Source organism: Chiroxiphia lanceolata, chromosome 14 (genome assembly GCF_009829145.1).
Source record: "Chiroxiphia lanceolata isolate bChiLan1 chromosome 14, bChiLan1.pri, whole genome shotgun sequence".
NCBI lineage: Eukaryota > Metazoa > Chordata > Aves > Passeriformes > Pipridae > Chiroxiphia > Chiroxiphia lanceolata.
Genome location: NC_045650.1, coordinates 1936675 through 1952133, shown reverse-complemented (window position 1 = coordinate 1952133; position 15459 = coordinate 1936675). Strand labels below are relative to the sequence as shown.

The 15459-nt window shown below is 38.1% G+C and overlaps 1 protein-coding gene across 1 annotated transcript in view; it reads left to right on the top strand.

Annotated features, from left to right (window-relative positions):
- The window catches only part of LOC116793898 (protein fantom-like), a 39000-nt gene extending 23741 nt beyond the window's left edge, over positions 1-15259 (top strand). Inside the window, 5 exon segments of the mRNA XM_032702100.1 lie at positions 149-273; positions 3114-3297; positions 6487-6571; positions 8943-9076; positions 13549-15259. Of these exon segments, the coding sequence (XP_032557991.1) occupies positions 149-273; positions 3114-3297; positions 6487-6571; positions 8943-9076; positions 13549-13652 (632 nt within the window). The 3' untranslated portion in view covers positions 13653-15259.
- Positions 15260-15459: the final 200 nt, after the last annotated feature.

Sequence of the window (15459 nt, the reverse complement as noted above, 5' to 3'; positions counted from 1 at the left end):
CAGTGTTAATCTTCTGCAATGAAGAGAAGATTTACCTGGCACTTATTCTTTATTTATTAGAAAAGGAAATGTATTACTATCAGATTTCTCAGCAAGTCTCAGATTGTCTAAAATAAAGGTTGTAGCTACATTGATTTTTTTTTTTCAGATCAAGATGACAGACAAGAGGATGATGCTGTTGAATCAATAAAAACTGACAGTGATGACTGTATTATTTCAAGTCCAGTATCCACAAATATTAAACAGCTGAATCAGAGTATATATGGCAATTTGGTAAGACTAAGAAAAATAGTTGAAGCCTAATGTCCTGTAAGAGTAGCTTTGCTATATCTAACAGCAGTTTTCAGTGAAGTTGTACATGCAGAGTATCCAATCTCTTGACTTCTTCTTAAAACCAGCAATTCAGGACATGAAGTCATAATATACAAAATAGTGACATCTTGCCTTTGTTGGTTAAACCACTCCTTCTTTTGTGCAATATTTTACTATTATTGTTGTGTTTATTGCCATTTCTTCAGTAAATTGTGACTCCAGTTTTTAATGCCTCTTAATACTTTTCCCTCCACTACCAGAAGAGGGCTGTTTGAGAGGGCTTGGTCTTCTCAGGGAGTTTTAGAACCAGTAGACCTTCTTTTAAAGGACCAGGGGTGTAATTTTCTATCCTGTCAGTTTTAACCATTTTTAGTGCTCTGCAGTGTGATATCCTAGAGGTAATTTGATTTTTTTGAAGTGCTCTTTTCAAGGTTATGTGACATCTTACAGAGTAACTGGCAACAAGAAACACGTGTGAGAAACATTGCTCCTTTTTTTTAAGCTGTAGAAGGTACATCTTAAAAGCTGTTACACATCTTCAGCTACACAGATGTGTAGAAATGCTGCCACTTCTGTGTTCTTAAGATACAGAAGGTACTTTGGAAGATTGAATTATTTATATGCAAAACGTTAAAAAATTTTCATCTGTAATTTTGAGAACTAAAATGACTGCGACTTCTCAGCATTAATTCAAACTATAATACAGTTGCTTTGTACTTTTCTAGTCATCCTGTATTTTATGTTATCAAAATTATTTAAGAGAACTTCTGAGAAAATTTTGTGTGTAGATTCATTTCAGGTTCATCTGTTTCTACCTTTCTCCAGTGGTCTGTTCCTCTGGTAACAAAGTGCCTGTTCATGAAGGGTAGATAAAATAATAAAAGCTATAAACTACTAAGGCAACACGTTTGATACAAGTTGGATTTTAAAAGCATGCATTGGTTTATTTGAATTCTTGAGCTACTTATAGAATATGGCATGTCAAAATTGTTATTGAATTTGGGGGTTTTTTTAAAGATTAAAAATTACTGTCTTTTATCTTTTAAGATAATTATCCTTCTGGTAATCAAATACTGTAAATACATTTTGTGATTTTTAGAAATCATTGTGCTAATTATCCTGTAAATCTGCCAAACTGTTTAAGCCATTTAAGATCATAGTGGGGGTTTTTTGCATGTTGCAAATTAGACAGTTCATGGTTATTTCTTATATTAATCACAAGGGATATCTAACAGATTTCCAGTGCCTGGCTGTACCATTTGCTTCTTCTTGTCTGTGATGTAGGGTTAATCATAGAATACCTCAGTTTGTTTCATTTTATTTACAAATTTGAATATGAAAACCATAATTCAAGTCAAGGACCATCACTTTAATGATCTTGGCAGTCATTTGACTTACTAGATTTTGGGAAAAGAATTCCTTTAACTCTTTCATCATTCTCTGCTAACCCCAGTAATATTGCCAGCTGGATTAGTGGAGACAGAAGGGTGTGGAATTTTTTCTGTCATCCTTGTTAAACTTCCATTAATCAACTGAATAGTAAAATAACCTTATTAAAATAATCAGATTGGGGTTTTAGTTGAAGTGGCTTAAGATACATAATAAAAGGAAATGTTTTGAAAGAAGAGGGTAAAATTCTTCATCAAATACTGAAAGAACTTGACAGCAATGGAAAGTGTTCTATATGATGGATATTTTTACAATAGGATATACCTGCTTTTCAGTTTCATTTGCTTGGAAAAATGTAAGCTATCTCCATAATAAATAAAAATATTGATTTGCAGTTCTGACAGAGTCTAGAAAGCTAATCTTCTGAATATGGTTTAGTACTTCAAGTGATTTAAGTTTACAATCAAAAGTTGTCAAAATATTTCAGTATAGGGGAAATATTTCTAATGAAGTTATGAACTTGAAAAGAAAGAAGTAAAAACCATTCTTTGACATTTCTGTACTCCAGCATGTTCTGTTTGCTCTTTGAAGAATGTCATCTTTGAGTGCTCTCCTAGGTATTCCAATTTGGATACCACAGTGGCTTTTCTTTCTTTGAATTACAGAGTTAACCAGGGCACTGTTTGTGATTCTTTCTCTTGAGTCTGACATTCCCACTTAAATACATCAGACTTATTAAAAGTTATCTGCACACAAACACTCCAGACTTTGCAGAACAGTATGAAAATTTCATATAAGGAACAGAAAAATGTAACTTCAGTTAAAGATAATAAAAAAAAGACTCTGGTGAAGAACAATTGGGATATTACTTTTATTACCATATTGTTAATTTTAACTTTTAAAGGTATGTTAGATTTAACTGGGAAAGTTCAGTATTTGACATTCAGTTCCCTGCAAATACATTATTACTTTACATGCCTAACAATTTGTGACTTGATGGATTTTTATTAAGCTGCAGTCCAGTCTGCAGGAGGTACTAACAGTTCTCTTCCATTTGGAAACCTTTCGTACCCAGTATTCCTGCAACTGTTTTAAGCAGTTACAAGGTCAGTTTGCTGTGTAGCTAAAAATGATGACAACTGAAATTTCTGCTTCAGACAGTGTTTGTACGTAAAGATAACCTGATCTCCAGCAGACTGTGACTATTGCAAAAATATTTTAAACATCAAATAGAAATCAGCACCTCTTGCAACAACAGTCTTCAGTACAAACCCTGGGGCTTTGGATTCTCCTTGTCTATATGTAAAAATCAGTCAATGAGCATTAATCATACAAACTAGCTGATGGTTTACATGTATGACTGTCTGTTGGGTGTTAATTTTGTGATATGTTTGCGTTTTGTTTTTAAACAGGAAGCGGAAAAAATCCGGATTAAAATCACCTCCCTTGGTCTGAGTGAATCCCGGATTACCTGGGATGAAACGATCCAGCAGCTGTTTGTGGAATGCAGATTAAACAATTTCCTTGCAGAGGAGACCCCCCTGTCACTTCCCAAACCCACGGGTGGGCAGAGGATCCACTATAACTACAGCACTGGTGAGTGGGAGGTGTCCTGAGCAGGCTGGTTCCTTCCCTGCAGCTGTGGCACATGGAAGAGCCTGCAGTGAAGCCTCCAGCCTATCCTGAAGAGTGGTGTTGATCCATGTGCCCGTTGCATTTGTCTGTTTTCCAAATATTTTGGGAGATATTAGTGGTGCTTTTTAAGAAATGAGGTAAAGATGCAGTTTTCAAGTGCAAAATGAAATATTGAAGTAGGCTCGTGTATGAAATAGTAACATCACAATATATTTAAATATGCTGGTAGCATGTAAACTTTAAAATTAGAGTATGCATAACAAATTTATATATATTTTTTAAAAGAGCATGATGAACTAATTTTTTTATTTACATGATGATACAGCAGAAGAAAAACATTCTGTCTAACCACATACAACTAAAATACAATTGAAAAGAGAATATGTAATTGGACTTGACCATCACTTGCAAATACTAATAACAACTTTTTAATATGGGAAACTATTCACCCATGTTTAATACTAATACATTGCTAATTATTTCATAATACTTTATATTTACACTACTGGCATACACAGAACTATTGTAATAATTGATAATTCTCTTGTTAATTATTTTCCCAGCTATTTCTTAGTATTTCAATTATTCATTAACTTTTTCTTTCCTGTTAAAGTCTATTTCAATTAAGATTCAGTCTGAGTACTTCATGTTGTCTTGGACTTTTAGGTGACAATATCCTGGAGCAGGTGAATGAGTTTGCTATTTTTGACAAACCATTAATACAGACATTCAAATGAAACATTTTTTTTTTTTAAATAATTTTGTAAAAGTGGCTTTGCAGAAGTGGTGTCACAGTCAGATCTTTAACTACCATCTACAAACCTGATTTCAGATGTAACCTGCCAAGGAATTAACTTAGTAAGTAACTCATAAACTATTGGCTCACCCTGAAGACTGAACTCCCTCCCAGGTGTCACATCACCCACTGCTCTGGTGGCACTGCCCACGTGATGACAGGACACAACTGGGAGCTGCTGTGACTCTGAAAAAGACAAGAATCTTTGTAAGGCTTTAGGAGAGAAAACCAGAATCACACAAACTGGTGCTGCAAAGTCTTCCATTGGCTGAGGCTTTGCTGCCACTCAAACCAATGGGATTTCTGCCATCATACACTAAATAAAACCTCAGTTCAGGGCTCCTTCTCTGAGGTGAAAGATACCTGGTGAGCTTCTGTAAACTCTTCCAAATGTTCTAGACAGGCAGACATAACTGCAGTAATATTTTTAAAGCCTCATTGAAATAATACCATAAGCCATTAAAAGCTTTTAAATGCTTTTAATTTCTCTTGCTTCAGGAACTCTCATTGCTTGGAATATAAGAAGCTTTTAGAAGGTATAAAAGTTCTCAGACAATATTCTGATTCCTGTGTATATTAGCTACAGTCTGAGCATATCAGTTGTTTAAGTATCAACTCTGCAAAATTAAACTAATGAAATGCAGCAAAATTATGATCAATAGAAAATAAAATTGCAGACTTTTAGGACAATTAGGAAACTTCAACACATTTTGAGCTGTGATATTTGAAAATAGTATCATGCTTTGTAGAGACTGTAATTCATAAAGCTTTCCAGCCTAGTAGTGCTGTATTGTATTGGTTCTGTTAATCCTGGCTTCAGAACTTTGATTTTTCTATTTGCTGCTTGAGATGGAATATAGAACTTCAAAAGTTTAAGCTTCAAAAAGTTCCTAATGAATCAGTACAAAAAGGGGGGTTTCAGTGTGAATTGCTCCAGGACTGTGTTCTGCAGCATAACACTAAGGCAGCTCTTATTTGCAGAGGTTTGCTTAGATAATTGGCCATATAATTTCTACTCAAGATTAGATTGGCATATATGGGGGAAAAAACCCTAATGAGCCTGCCCTTTGAGAAGCCAGTAAGATGATGGTAATGAAATCTGCCTGTGTGTTTGCTACAGTTCTACTGCATCTTCCAGTCATGTCTGATTAGATTTGAGTATGCTGAATATTTGAGGTTAATTGAATATTTTCTTAAATAAAAATAAGATTTGCATAGGTAGAAAGAAATTTACTTTGAGCTTAGAAGGAAACTAATAGTCTTTTAGACCTTTGTATGGAGAAAATCAGGGTAAATCCATAAATTATCTAAAAATTACTAATTCCTTTAATAAATAAAACATTTTATATTACCTTTATCTGGAACTGCCTGACTGTTTTAAAAAGATCTAAACTGATATGGAATGCTTCACGAGATTCATTGCTTAAACATGTGAAAGCATGTAATTCATCAGGAGCTAAACATATACTTTCACCATAGTTAATCTTTTTCCCCAGACTTGAATGGAGTTCTTTGCTGGATGTTTTACTCATTAGTCTGAATTTTTCCATTAGATGAAATGAACTTGAACTCTTTAAGTTTGTAAATAATTTCCATTTAAAACTGTGTTAGATGCAGAACTAGTAAACTTGGGAAATTCCATTTTGGATGCTCATGGGAAAGGGAAGAGTCTGTTAATAAGGCAGCTCCTCTGAACCTCTTTGTCTGTCCATCTGTGTCCCTGCTGCCTCTTGATTCTTGTGCTGATTTCAGGAGCACTTATTTTTCTTCATATTGCTGTATTCCAATACTCTCTGCTCCTTGGTAAATTGGTACTTTCTGTTTATACAAATAAGTCTGGTTTGGATAGTAGAAGACAGTACGAAATATGTTAAAGATTTCTGTGAGTGCACAGGAAAAGGAAACCTTAATGTGACATGGAGAGTGAAAAAGAGCAGTTGTGAGTACAGTGGCAGAGTAAAAAGAAGGGAATGAATAGTAAAAATGTTGGAATTTAAAGACAGATGCATTTCTAGCTCCTCCTCCCCTCAAAAGCAAATGAAAACTGTTCCAAAGAGCTATGTTTGTTCCTCAGGGGGATATATATTCATTCAAGTTCTGTCCTAGCAAATTTTTTTCAGCTGCTTTTTTTTCTTAAACAAAAAAAAAGTAATTCCTTGAGCACTTCTTCAGTTTTTGCATCCTGAATTTTTATAATATTCCACAGAGTTAATTTGCAAGAAAGAAGGTACCTTCTTGGTATAAGATGCCCAAAAGAAACGTTTATTTTTCTTTGTTCTTTTCTTCCTGCTCTTTCTCCTAAAAGGTTAAAACCAATTGATAACTGATTATATTCATTTCCATTTCCTTTGCAGTGATAAATGTGGATAAGGCACATAATGGTGCAGAAAGAGAGTATCTCAAGTCGATTCTTCTGAAGCCAGACCTACCTGCTGACAGGTACAGATTAGTGCTGGAAATCTCTGTCACAGGGCTCCTGGTTTGCCTTGTCTTACTGCAGGTAACCCCCAGAAATCAATACATAGCTAACCAGGGTTTCTGGTAAATAAAGCAGACGAGCTAAGGCATAGCAAATATCATACTGAAATATTTTTCTAAACTTCAAGCTTGTAATATATTTTAAAATTACAAAAGTCAAAGTGGTTGTGGTGCTGTTCATACAAGTCCACTAGTTGGAGTATTCCCATGGGATCCAGAGTTCAAATCTCCTCCTTCCTGCTTAGCAGCAAAGATTTAATCCAGTGTTATCATCTTTTAGGCATATTGGAACTATAAGAGGTTAGAGGTGCTCTTGTTTGCATCTCTTTTGTTGAGCTTGCTCTTGTCATGTAAAAAACCTGTGTTTGATTTGAACCACAGGGTGGGTCTGTATGAATGATTCTCCCCTTTGGCAATGAGTTACTGTCCCAAATGTTACTATACCTGCTTTTAATTTATGCTTTATTGAAAATTTTAGTAATAGTTGTAAGTTAAAAATTATTCCAGCACTAATCTCCTCTTCTATCACTGTCTTAGGTGCCAAGCTGATTTCCCCATATTGATTTGATTGCACATTGACACTGAATCAAAACAAATCTATTCCCAGTACCCAGTTTTATCAGTTGTTGTTATTATAATTTTCAATTTTTTAAATGTTATTTAATATTTATCTTACACATCTAAGTATTTCTTTTTTATTGAGTTTTGGCAAGTTTGCTTCTGCTTAGCTCTTTGTCAAAATCCTAAGTTAAATCAATTATAATTGAGCCACCTGTTGAAAATAGCTGTGATATTTTCCCTTTTTTGCCTCTGGACCATTTATTTAAACACACATTTTCAGCAGGTCTCTGGGTTTAGTGACAAATATTTACTTATATGTTTTCCATAAGAAATACTTGTTAGTAAGAGCCAAGCACAAAAATAAACTACTTGTCATGGTTTAGGAATGGCATTCAGCAATTTAGTGTTCCCTCTGAAACACCCCAGAGCACCCCCTGTTCCATCACTCCCCTTTCCCTGCGGGGGCTGGAGAGAACTGGGGGCAAAAAAGGCAAAGATCACAGGTTGAGATAAGAACAATTTACTGGGAAATGCAGTAAGACCACAAACAGTAACAGCAACAACACTGATGACAGAGAGTAAAAACAAGAGGCCAATGATTCCCACTTATTGCTCACCCCACAAGCCCCCCAGAAGGGACACCCTCCCTCATCCCCACTGAGGTGGTACAGAATAATCTCCAGGTCCTGGCCAGGCCCCTCCAGGCTGCTGCAAGAATTAACCCTGTCCTGGCCAGAACAAGGCCACAGCTATCAAAGCATAGTGCAGTTGTCCCGTTGGCTCAGTTCAATGAGACTGAACTGTTTTGTAAAGGAGGATGAGTTATGAGGAAAACCAAACTCCTCCCTCTAAGCAATTGTAAATCCGAAATTAAGAGGCTCCAGTTCAGGAAATATGGAGAAATAAAACAGCCCTTTATTAAAGGCTATATGTGTATTGGCAGGACAACAAAAGAACACAAAAACAACCAAACAATAATCCTGTTCCCAAAAATCCCCTTCAGAAAGGAACCAGTTCAGAACTTTCCACCTTTTGGTGCAATTCTTCCTCCTTCAACAACTTACTTTCCCAGTGGTGCAGGGGAAAAAACATTTCAAGCGGGTTTTTTTTGGAACAAGTAAACTTATGACACGTGTTAAAAATCTTTTTAGGGAAATCTGGTTATATTTTGTATAAGATATCCTTTCCCACTGACTCGGATCTTGCACAACTCGAGCGTCACCCATTTGAAATGATGCTTATTGTAACATTTTTAGACTTTGAAGCACACCAGCATTCACAGTTTGAGCAGCTTTGCCAAGACACAGCAAATGTTAGCTCTAAATTCCTGTCACTCTGTCAGTCCCAGTGGTTTTGGCCTCAGCTCTAACACAGTACAACACAATTATGTGTTTCCTAGAAAAACTCTGTTTGAATGCAACGCGTGTACTTTTAAGTTCACAGAAGAAAAGCAAATATTTGGTAGAGCTGTTGGTATAGCCATGTGAATAAGGATTGTACCATGGAGTGATGGGGAAATGAATCAGTTCTGTAAACCTGAAGATCTGGGGTTACAACCTCTCTGTCCTTTTAGTACTGCTAAATAATCCTAAAGGAGGAGGGAAGATTTCAAAGAAATGATCTCAGAATATTCTTGCAATGGGAAATTCACTTGTAAAATAGTGTGGGTTTGCCTTTTTTATGGGTTTTTTTATTCGATTTTTAACCTTTTTTGAAGGTAAAATATCTTTTTTGTTTGTTTGTTTTTTGGGGGGGGCTTTTTCATGTTTAGCCTAAAATTTACAGTGGTCAGTGATCCCCCAGAAGACGAGCAGGACCTTGAATGTGAGGATATTGGTTTTGCTTATGTCAGTTTGAAAGAGATATTCCAGAAGCAAAGAGATATCATTGAGCAAGAGATTGATGGTAAGTTTGAAAGATCTCTTTTTTGTTAACTTTTGTAGCCTCAAAATTGTCTGCTCAATTTCTACTTTTCCTTGCAAGACTTACTGTGTAAATAATTGTTCAACATTGTTTCAGTATGAAATGCTTTGATATGAACTAATGGCTTCCACGTTTGTTTGCAGAAGTCTGCAAAGACAGGACCCTCCACCTTACAGCTTTCACAATATGCCTTAAAAAAACCCCTTGGAACTAAATGAAAAAGAAAACCCCACCCCCTTCTGCTTTTCCACTAAATTCATTTGCTTATAATAAAAGCAGGTTATTTATCATGCATGATTTGCATCCACGCCGCTGCTAAAGTAACTCAAAGTAGGCATCAAAGCTCCAGGAACATGATAAGGAAAATTCTAAGAAGAATCAAATTTCTATACTCTGGAAAAATAGTGTCCAGATTTGATGCACTTCCTGCTGTCCCTGAGCAGCGTAAGCTTTTCTCCACCAGGGATTTTTCTCCAAGTACAAAAGCACATCTCCTCCAGAGAGGTGCTCTGTAGTCTCTCACTGGAAGATTATTTTTGTTCTGGATTTTATGGCCATAACTCCCATTGTCATAATTCCCATTTGATAAGATCGATCAGTGACGTAAATTTTCATTTTTTTTTTCATGGCTGGGCTTCGCGAACGAAGATTTGGGAAGGCTTTATCCACATTTGTTACAGAGTGACGTAAATACAGTTTTTGAAAATCACCTTTCACAAAACTCTTAAAGCTCCTGATCGTCATCTGAGAAAGTTATTAGGACAGAACAGACTGGTTTTTGTTACTAGTTACTGTTCTGTCAAAAGCTAATCAATACTCTGTAATGACAACCAACTACTTCAATATTGTGAGGAACATTTCTTCCTCTAATCACCAGATATTTGAACAAATTTTTACTTTATGTGAATTTTATCTATGAAAGTGATAAGAGCTAGAAATACTTTTTCTCCGTTTTCCATCCACACTTCTCCTCTTCCCTGCATATGCCATCCAGTTTTTTGGGGGTTTTATTGCATCCATAACATATAACATTGCATATTTTCTGAAAAATTTAGATCTTTCAGAGAATTGAAATTAATTTTACATTAATATATGTCAGATCATGGCAAAAGAATATATCAGTATATTTTCTTGAACAAAGTCATTATGAAAGGATCTGGTTTTAAGTCTGGACGCAGACCTCTGTTAAATTTAAGGGCACAATAAACAGAATTCCTGAGTAATATTGTACACGTTCTCTGAGGGAGATAATGGTTTAAGGAAAAACAATAAACGTAGACCCAGGGACATTCATAGGACACTACCACAAGATATAGTCATTCCTAAGTTAGATAACATTCCTGCATTCTTTTTGAGGACTGCAAGCATATATCTTTTTCATATCTTGTCCTTTCATTGCTGATTGTGTAGAAGTGGTCTGCCTGAGATTTGAAGCAATTAAGTGAATGGCTGAGGAAGAGGATGGGTGAAGAAGTGTAGCCAAAACATCTAACAGTGTGTCTCACAGATAATATGACAGTACTAAAACTGAGAAAACAGAATTAATCATATCTTCTGACATAATTAATTACAGTTATCCTACTATTCTTGTAAGTAAAAAGAATACTGTTCCCTGAAGTCTGCTCTTGAAGTTCACTGAGTGATTTGTCCAAGGATGTACAAAATGGTTGGGATCTCCAAGAACAGCATCCAGTCTGTCCAGTGCCATAAGTGATGGAAGGTTTATCCTGTGTTTTTCCTTCTGTCCCAGCAGCCTAGAAGCTGTCCCATGCAGCATCACTGCATGTCCCAGTGGATGGAGTTCATACACAACCTTGCCCTTAGTCAGCTGTGCTGTCAGGATGATTTGGTTTTACTCCAGTTCCCCCTAGAGTCACGTTAGGCTGCCTCACTGCTTTCTAGGTGTGGAGGACGAGGCCTGAGCACGTTTTGTCTCAAACATTCTGACTGTTCAGACAGGAAAGGTGATGGAAGGAGAGGGTCCTGCAGACACAGGGCAGCGTGTTCTGAGCCAGTTCCCTGCTCTGCCTTGGCACTCGTGGTCTGTCCCCCCAGCTCACTGCCCAGAGAGCTCAAAGGGGCTGTGCACCTGCAGCAAAATGGCACAAAAAATCTAGTGTACATAAAGGGCTGCAGCAGATTAACTATAAAAGGAAGGGGATTGGGCCCCCTTGCTCTCTTTTTCCTCTCCTTCTCTTTTGCTCTGTACCATCCTCACAGCAGGACCAGTGTGGGATCTAAGGATTGCTGACATTCTTTGTTTTCTCCCTCTCTCTTTTCTGTCTTGTTTTCTCTCCCCCCTTGCTGTGCAAAGAACAGCTGTCATTATTCTATCCCATGCTCCATTTGCTGGGGGAGTGGGGAGCTTGTGAAGTGTGTGCTTGTGAGCCAGCCCCTGTCTGAAGTGGTGCTGTGGCCTGTCAGGCAGCACACCTTGGGTTGTGTGCTGTGGGTTGTGTGCTGTGTGTTGTGTGCTGTGGGTTGTGTGCTGTGGGCTGTGTGCTGTGGGTTGGGTTGTGTGCTGTGGGTGTGTTGTGTGCTGTGTGTTGTGTGCTGTGGGTTGTGTGCTGTGGGTTGTGTGCTGTGGGTTGTGTGCTGTGGGTTGTGTGCTGTGGGTGTGTTGTGTGCTGTGGGCTGGGTGCTGTGGGCTGTGTGCTGTGGGTTGGGTTGTGTGCTGTGGGTGTGTTGTGTGCTGTGGGTTGTGTGCTGTGGGTGTGTTGTGTGCTGTGGGTTGTGTGCTGTGGGCTGTGTGCTGTGGGTTGGGTTGTGTGCTGTGGGTTGGGTTGTGTGCTGTGGGTGTGTTGTGTGCTGTGGGCTGTGTGCTGTGGGTTGGGTTGTGTGCTGTGGGTGTGTTGTGTGCTGTGGGTTGGGTTGTGTGCTGTGGGTGTGTTGTGTGCTGTGGGTTGTGTGCTGTGTGTTGTGTGCTGTGGGTTGTGTGCTGTGTGTTGTGTGCTGTGTGTTGTGTGCTGTGGGTTGTGTGCTGTGGGTGTGTTGTGTGCTGTGTGTTGTGTGCTGTGGGTTGTGTGCTGTGGGTTGTGTGCTGTGGGTTGGGTTGTGTGCTGTGTGTTGTGTGCTGTGGGTTGTGTGCTGTGGGTGTGTTGTGTGCTGTGGGTGTGTTGTGTGCTGTGTGTTGTGTGCTGTGGGTGTGTTGTGTGCTGTGGGTGTGTTGTGTGCTGTGTGTTGTGTGCTGTGGGCTGTGTGCTGTGGGTTGTGTGCTGTGGGTGTGTTGTGTGCTGTGGGTTGTGTGCTGTGTGTTGTGTGCTGTGGGCTGTGTGCTGTGGGTGTGTTGTGTGCTGTGTGTTGTGTGCTGTGGGTTGTGTGCTGTGGGTTGTGTGCTGTGGGTTGTGTGCTGTGGGTGTGTTGTGTGCTGTGTGTTGTGTGCTGTGTGTTGTGTGCTGTGTGTTGTGTGCTGTGGGTTGTGTGCTGTGGGTTGTGTGCTGTGGGTTGTGTGCTGTGGGTTGTGTGCCAGCACCTTTGAGCAGTTGGTTGTGGGAGGGGAGAACTCAGTGAAGTGCACTGTACAAAATTAAGGACTTGTTGGCCACCACTCTTGTGGAAGTGTATTGTAAGAATTTAGGGGCTTGTTGGCCAACACCTTTTGAGCCTAAACAGTGGGCTGGTTGCCACAGATACGGCAACAATACAATAAAAGATGAGAGTTCCCTGACACGTCTGCTGTCTTCGTTCAGCCTGATGAGAATTTACAGCAAACCTTGTGCCCCAGAGCGATGGGTACAACTGGGGAAGAGCCTCACCTCTGGCTGAGCATCATGTTTTAATCACAGCAGCAGGGGTTCTGCCTCTGGGCTTACTTAGATATTGTAAAATCAAATTTTAAATCATGTTGGTAATTTCTGTAAAATACAGATTTTAAATACTACTTTAAAATGCATGTACACAAAGATGAAGATAGTACACCATCTTTGCCTGCACTTTGCTTTTTTACAACACATAGAAGCTTGGAATTTAAATAATTTTGCATTGCAACAACTGAAAAAACCCCCAATTTACTATTTAAATACTAATAACTGATTTGGACCCATCAGGCACACAGTGTAGCAAATGCATTAATTGTTATATTTTTACTTAAAACTATTCCTAACTATGCATATAATGTCTTTAACAGAGTTTGGAACATCTGTATTTACATATTGTGAAAAATCATTATTTTATATGGGCAATTATTATACCGATTTTTTTTAATTTCAAAGTTAATTCCACCATTAATACTTTTATTTTTGTACATTCTGGTTCTTGGACTCCTTTGTTTCTAGTAGGCTGAGGAGCTGAATGGGAAGGTTTCTTTATTATTTATTTCTTTCTTCTCTTTTCTTTTTTTCTTTAGCATGTGATAGGTGCCTTTTAATCTGTCCAAACACCAAGGAAAATTCTTAGAACAAAAGTGAAACCTTAAATTAAGTCGCTCATGATGTTTTCTGATGTTCCCTTTCTAGTTTTCGATTCCCAGGATGCCAGTGCAGTGATTGGCAAGCTCACAGTGACAGTGGAGGCCCTGCAGGCCCTGTGGTCAGTCCATGAGGAATGCAGGAGGGACTGAGAGTGGCAGAGGGACCTTTGCCTGCAGAAGTTCCTGCTCCCCGTATAAAGACACGTTGATGGGGCATCAAAGATGAGATCTTTGTCATTCTTACAGTATATTTAATATATCATTTATATGAAAAGGATGCTTGATGTGCAGGTGTACAATTTGGTATGCTCTTCACTCTGTTTTCTTATTTTTAAGGACCTTGCTGAATCATACATCAAGCTTTCAGCAGTTGATAGTATCAAGGTCTAACTCAGTCCTAGCAGTCTGTTTTCAAACCAGACCTGCTTGTAAAGGATCAGATACCAGCTGAGGGTACTTTGTCTAAAGAAGTAAGTGATGAAGCTACAAACAGAAATGCTTGTAGATTTTTACTCAGAGTAGTTCCATGCCAGTACTCCCTGGGGACAGGGTCACTGGTGTTGGCAGTACCTGGGCACTCTGCAGGATTAGCTGCTGTGTCAGACCACAGCTCAGGGCTGTGTCCAGTGCTGCTGGAAACCCCCAAAGCTGGAGCCTGCTCAGCTCCTCTGTGCACCCTGTTCCAGTGCCTGACTGTCCTCAGACTGAGAAAAAGGAGATGCATTTCTAAACATTACTTCAGTCCAAATCAAAGCCAGAGCTAGATCTAAGCACGTGGAGCAGCTTTGGCACTTAATGTACCATCTAACAATTTAATTTTATTTTTTTTTTAAATTCTGGAGATGGCATAAATATGACCATGTTTGTCATTTGTTTCAGCCATTTAACATTTTGCACAAAACCAAAAATAACGAAGCATTTTAGTGTTGATTTTCATGGTTTGCAGTATGCCATCAAATTACCATCCAGTTTTATGAAGCAGTTGATAAAAACCAGGTGTTATTGTTAACAATGTGGTTTGCTCAGATAATTTTTCTGTATATTTCAGTGTTAAACAATTTGTTATGGTTTATTCCTGGGTTGTTTGGGGTTTTTTTATATTAGACTTAAATTATTTTAAGACTAAGGAAACAAACCAATAAATCAAACAGATCAGTCTTACACTGAAATTATCTTCATAAGTTTCATTCATGAATTCTTCACACATTTTAGATTTTCAAAGATTTTCCCTGAGCTGTGAGAAACAGGGATATAAATCTGTAACCTCTGTCCACACCCATTCTGTGTCCAGCATCAATAGCTGCAAGACAGGTCTTGCACATGATCTAGCAATGATTTGTTTAACATTTTTGTGGATTTGGAAAACAACCTGTTTTCTGTTTAGACAAACTGTCATTCTTGTTGAATGCAAAATTATTTCCTTATGTATTAAAGTCACAAGAACTTGAAAAAATGTTGGGAAAATGTGGTCCTTCTACTACAAAAAAACTCAAAGTGAACCTTCTTTTGCTTGAAAGACTGTTATCAACCAGTAGTTATTCTGATTACTGACTCATAAACTTGCTGATAGCCTTTGACTTCAGTTATAATGAACAACAGAAAATGTTTTACCTTGTGTATAGGGCAATTTTCCCAGAGAAATTAAAGGAGACACCAATCAGCATCTGACTCCAAACACACAGTGCATGAACAGTAAATAAAAATCAGCAAACTCAATAAAAGAACTTCAGAAAATCTTTACAGGAAATCTTCCTACATTTTGAAAACATCCTTAATGTTCTTTCCTCTGCAATAAGCATTGTAGTATACCAAAATCAGCCCCATCTGGAAACTTGCCAATAGGTTGGTAATGTCAGGGGTATAATTTATATCCTAGGTGAAACACACAAAAATGGGTCTATTTATAGCACAGATGTGGGTCATGCATAGGGACTCATTTTTCCCAACAATCAGACAT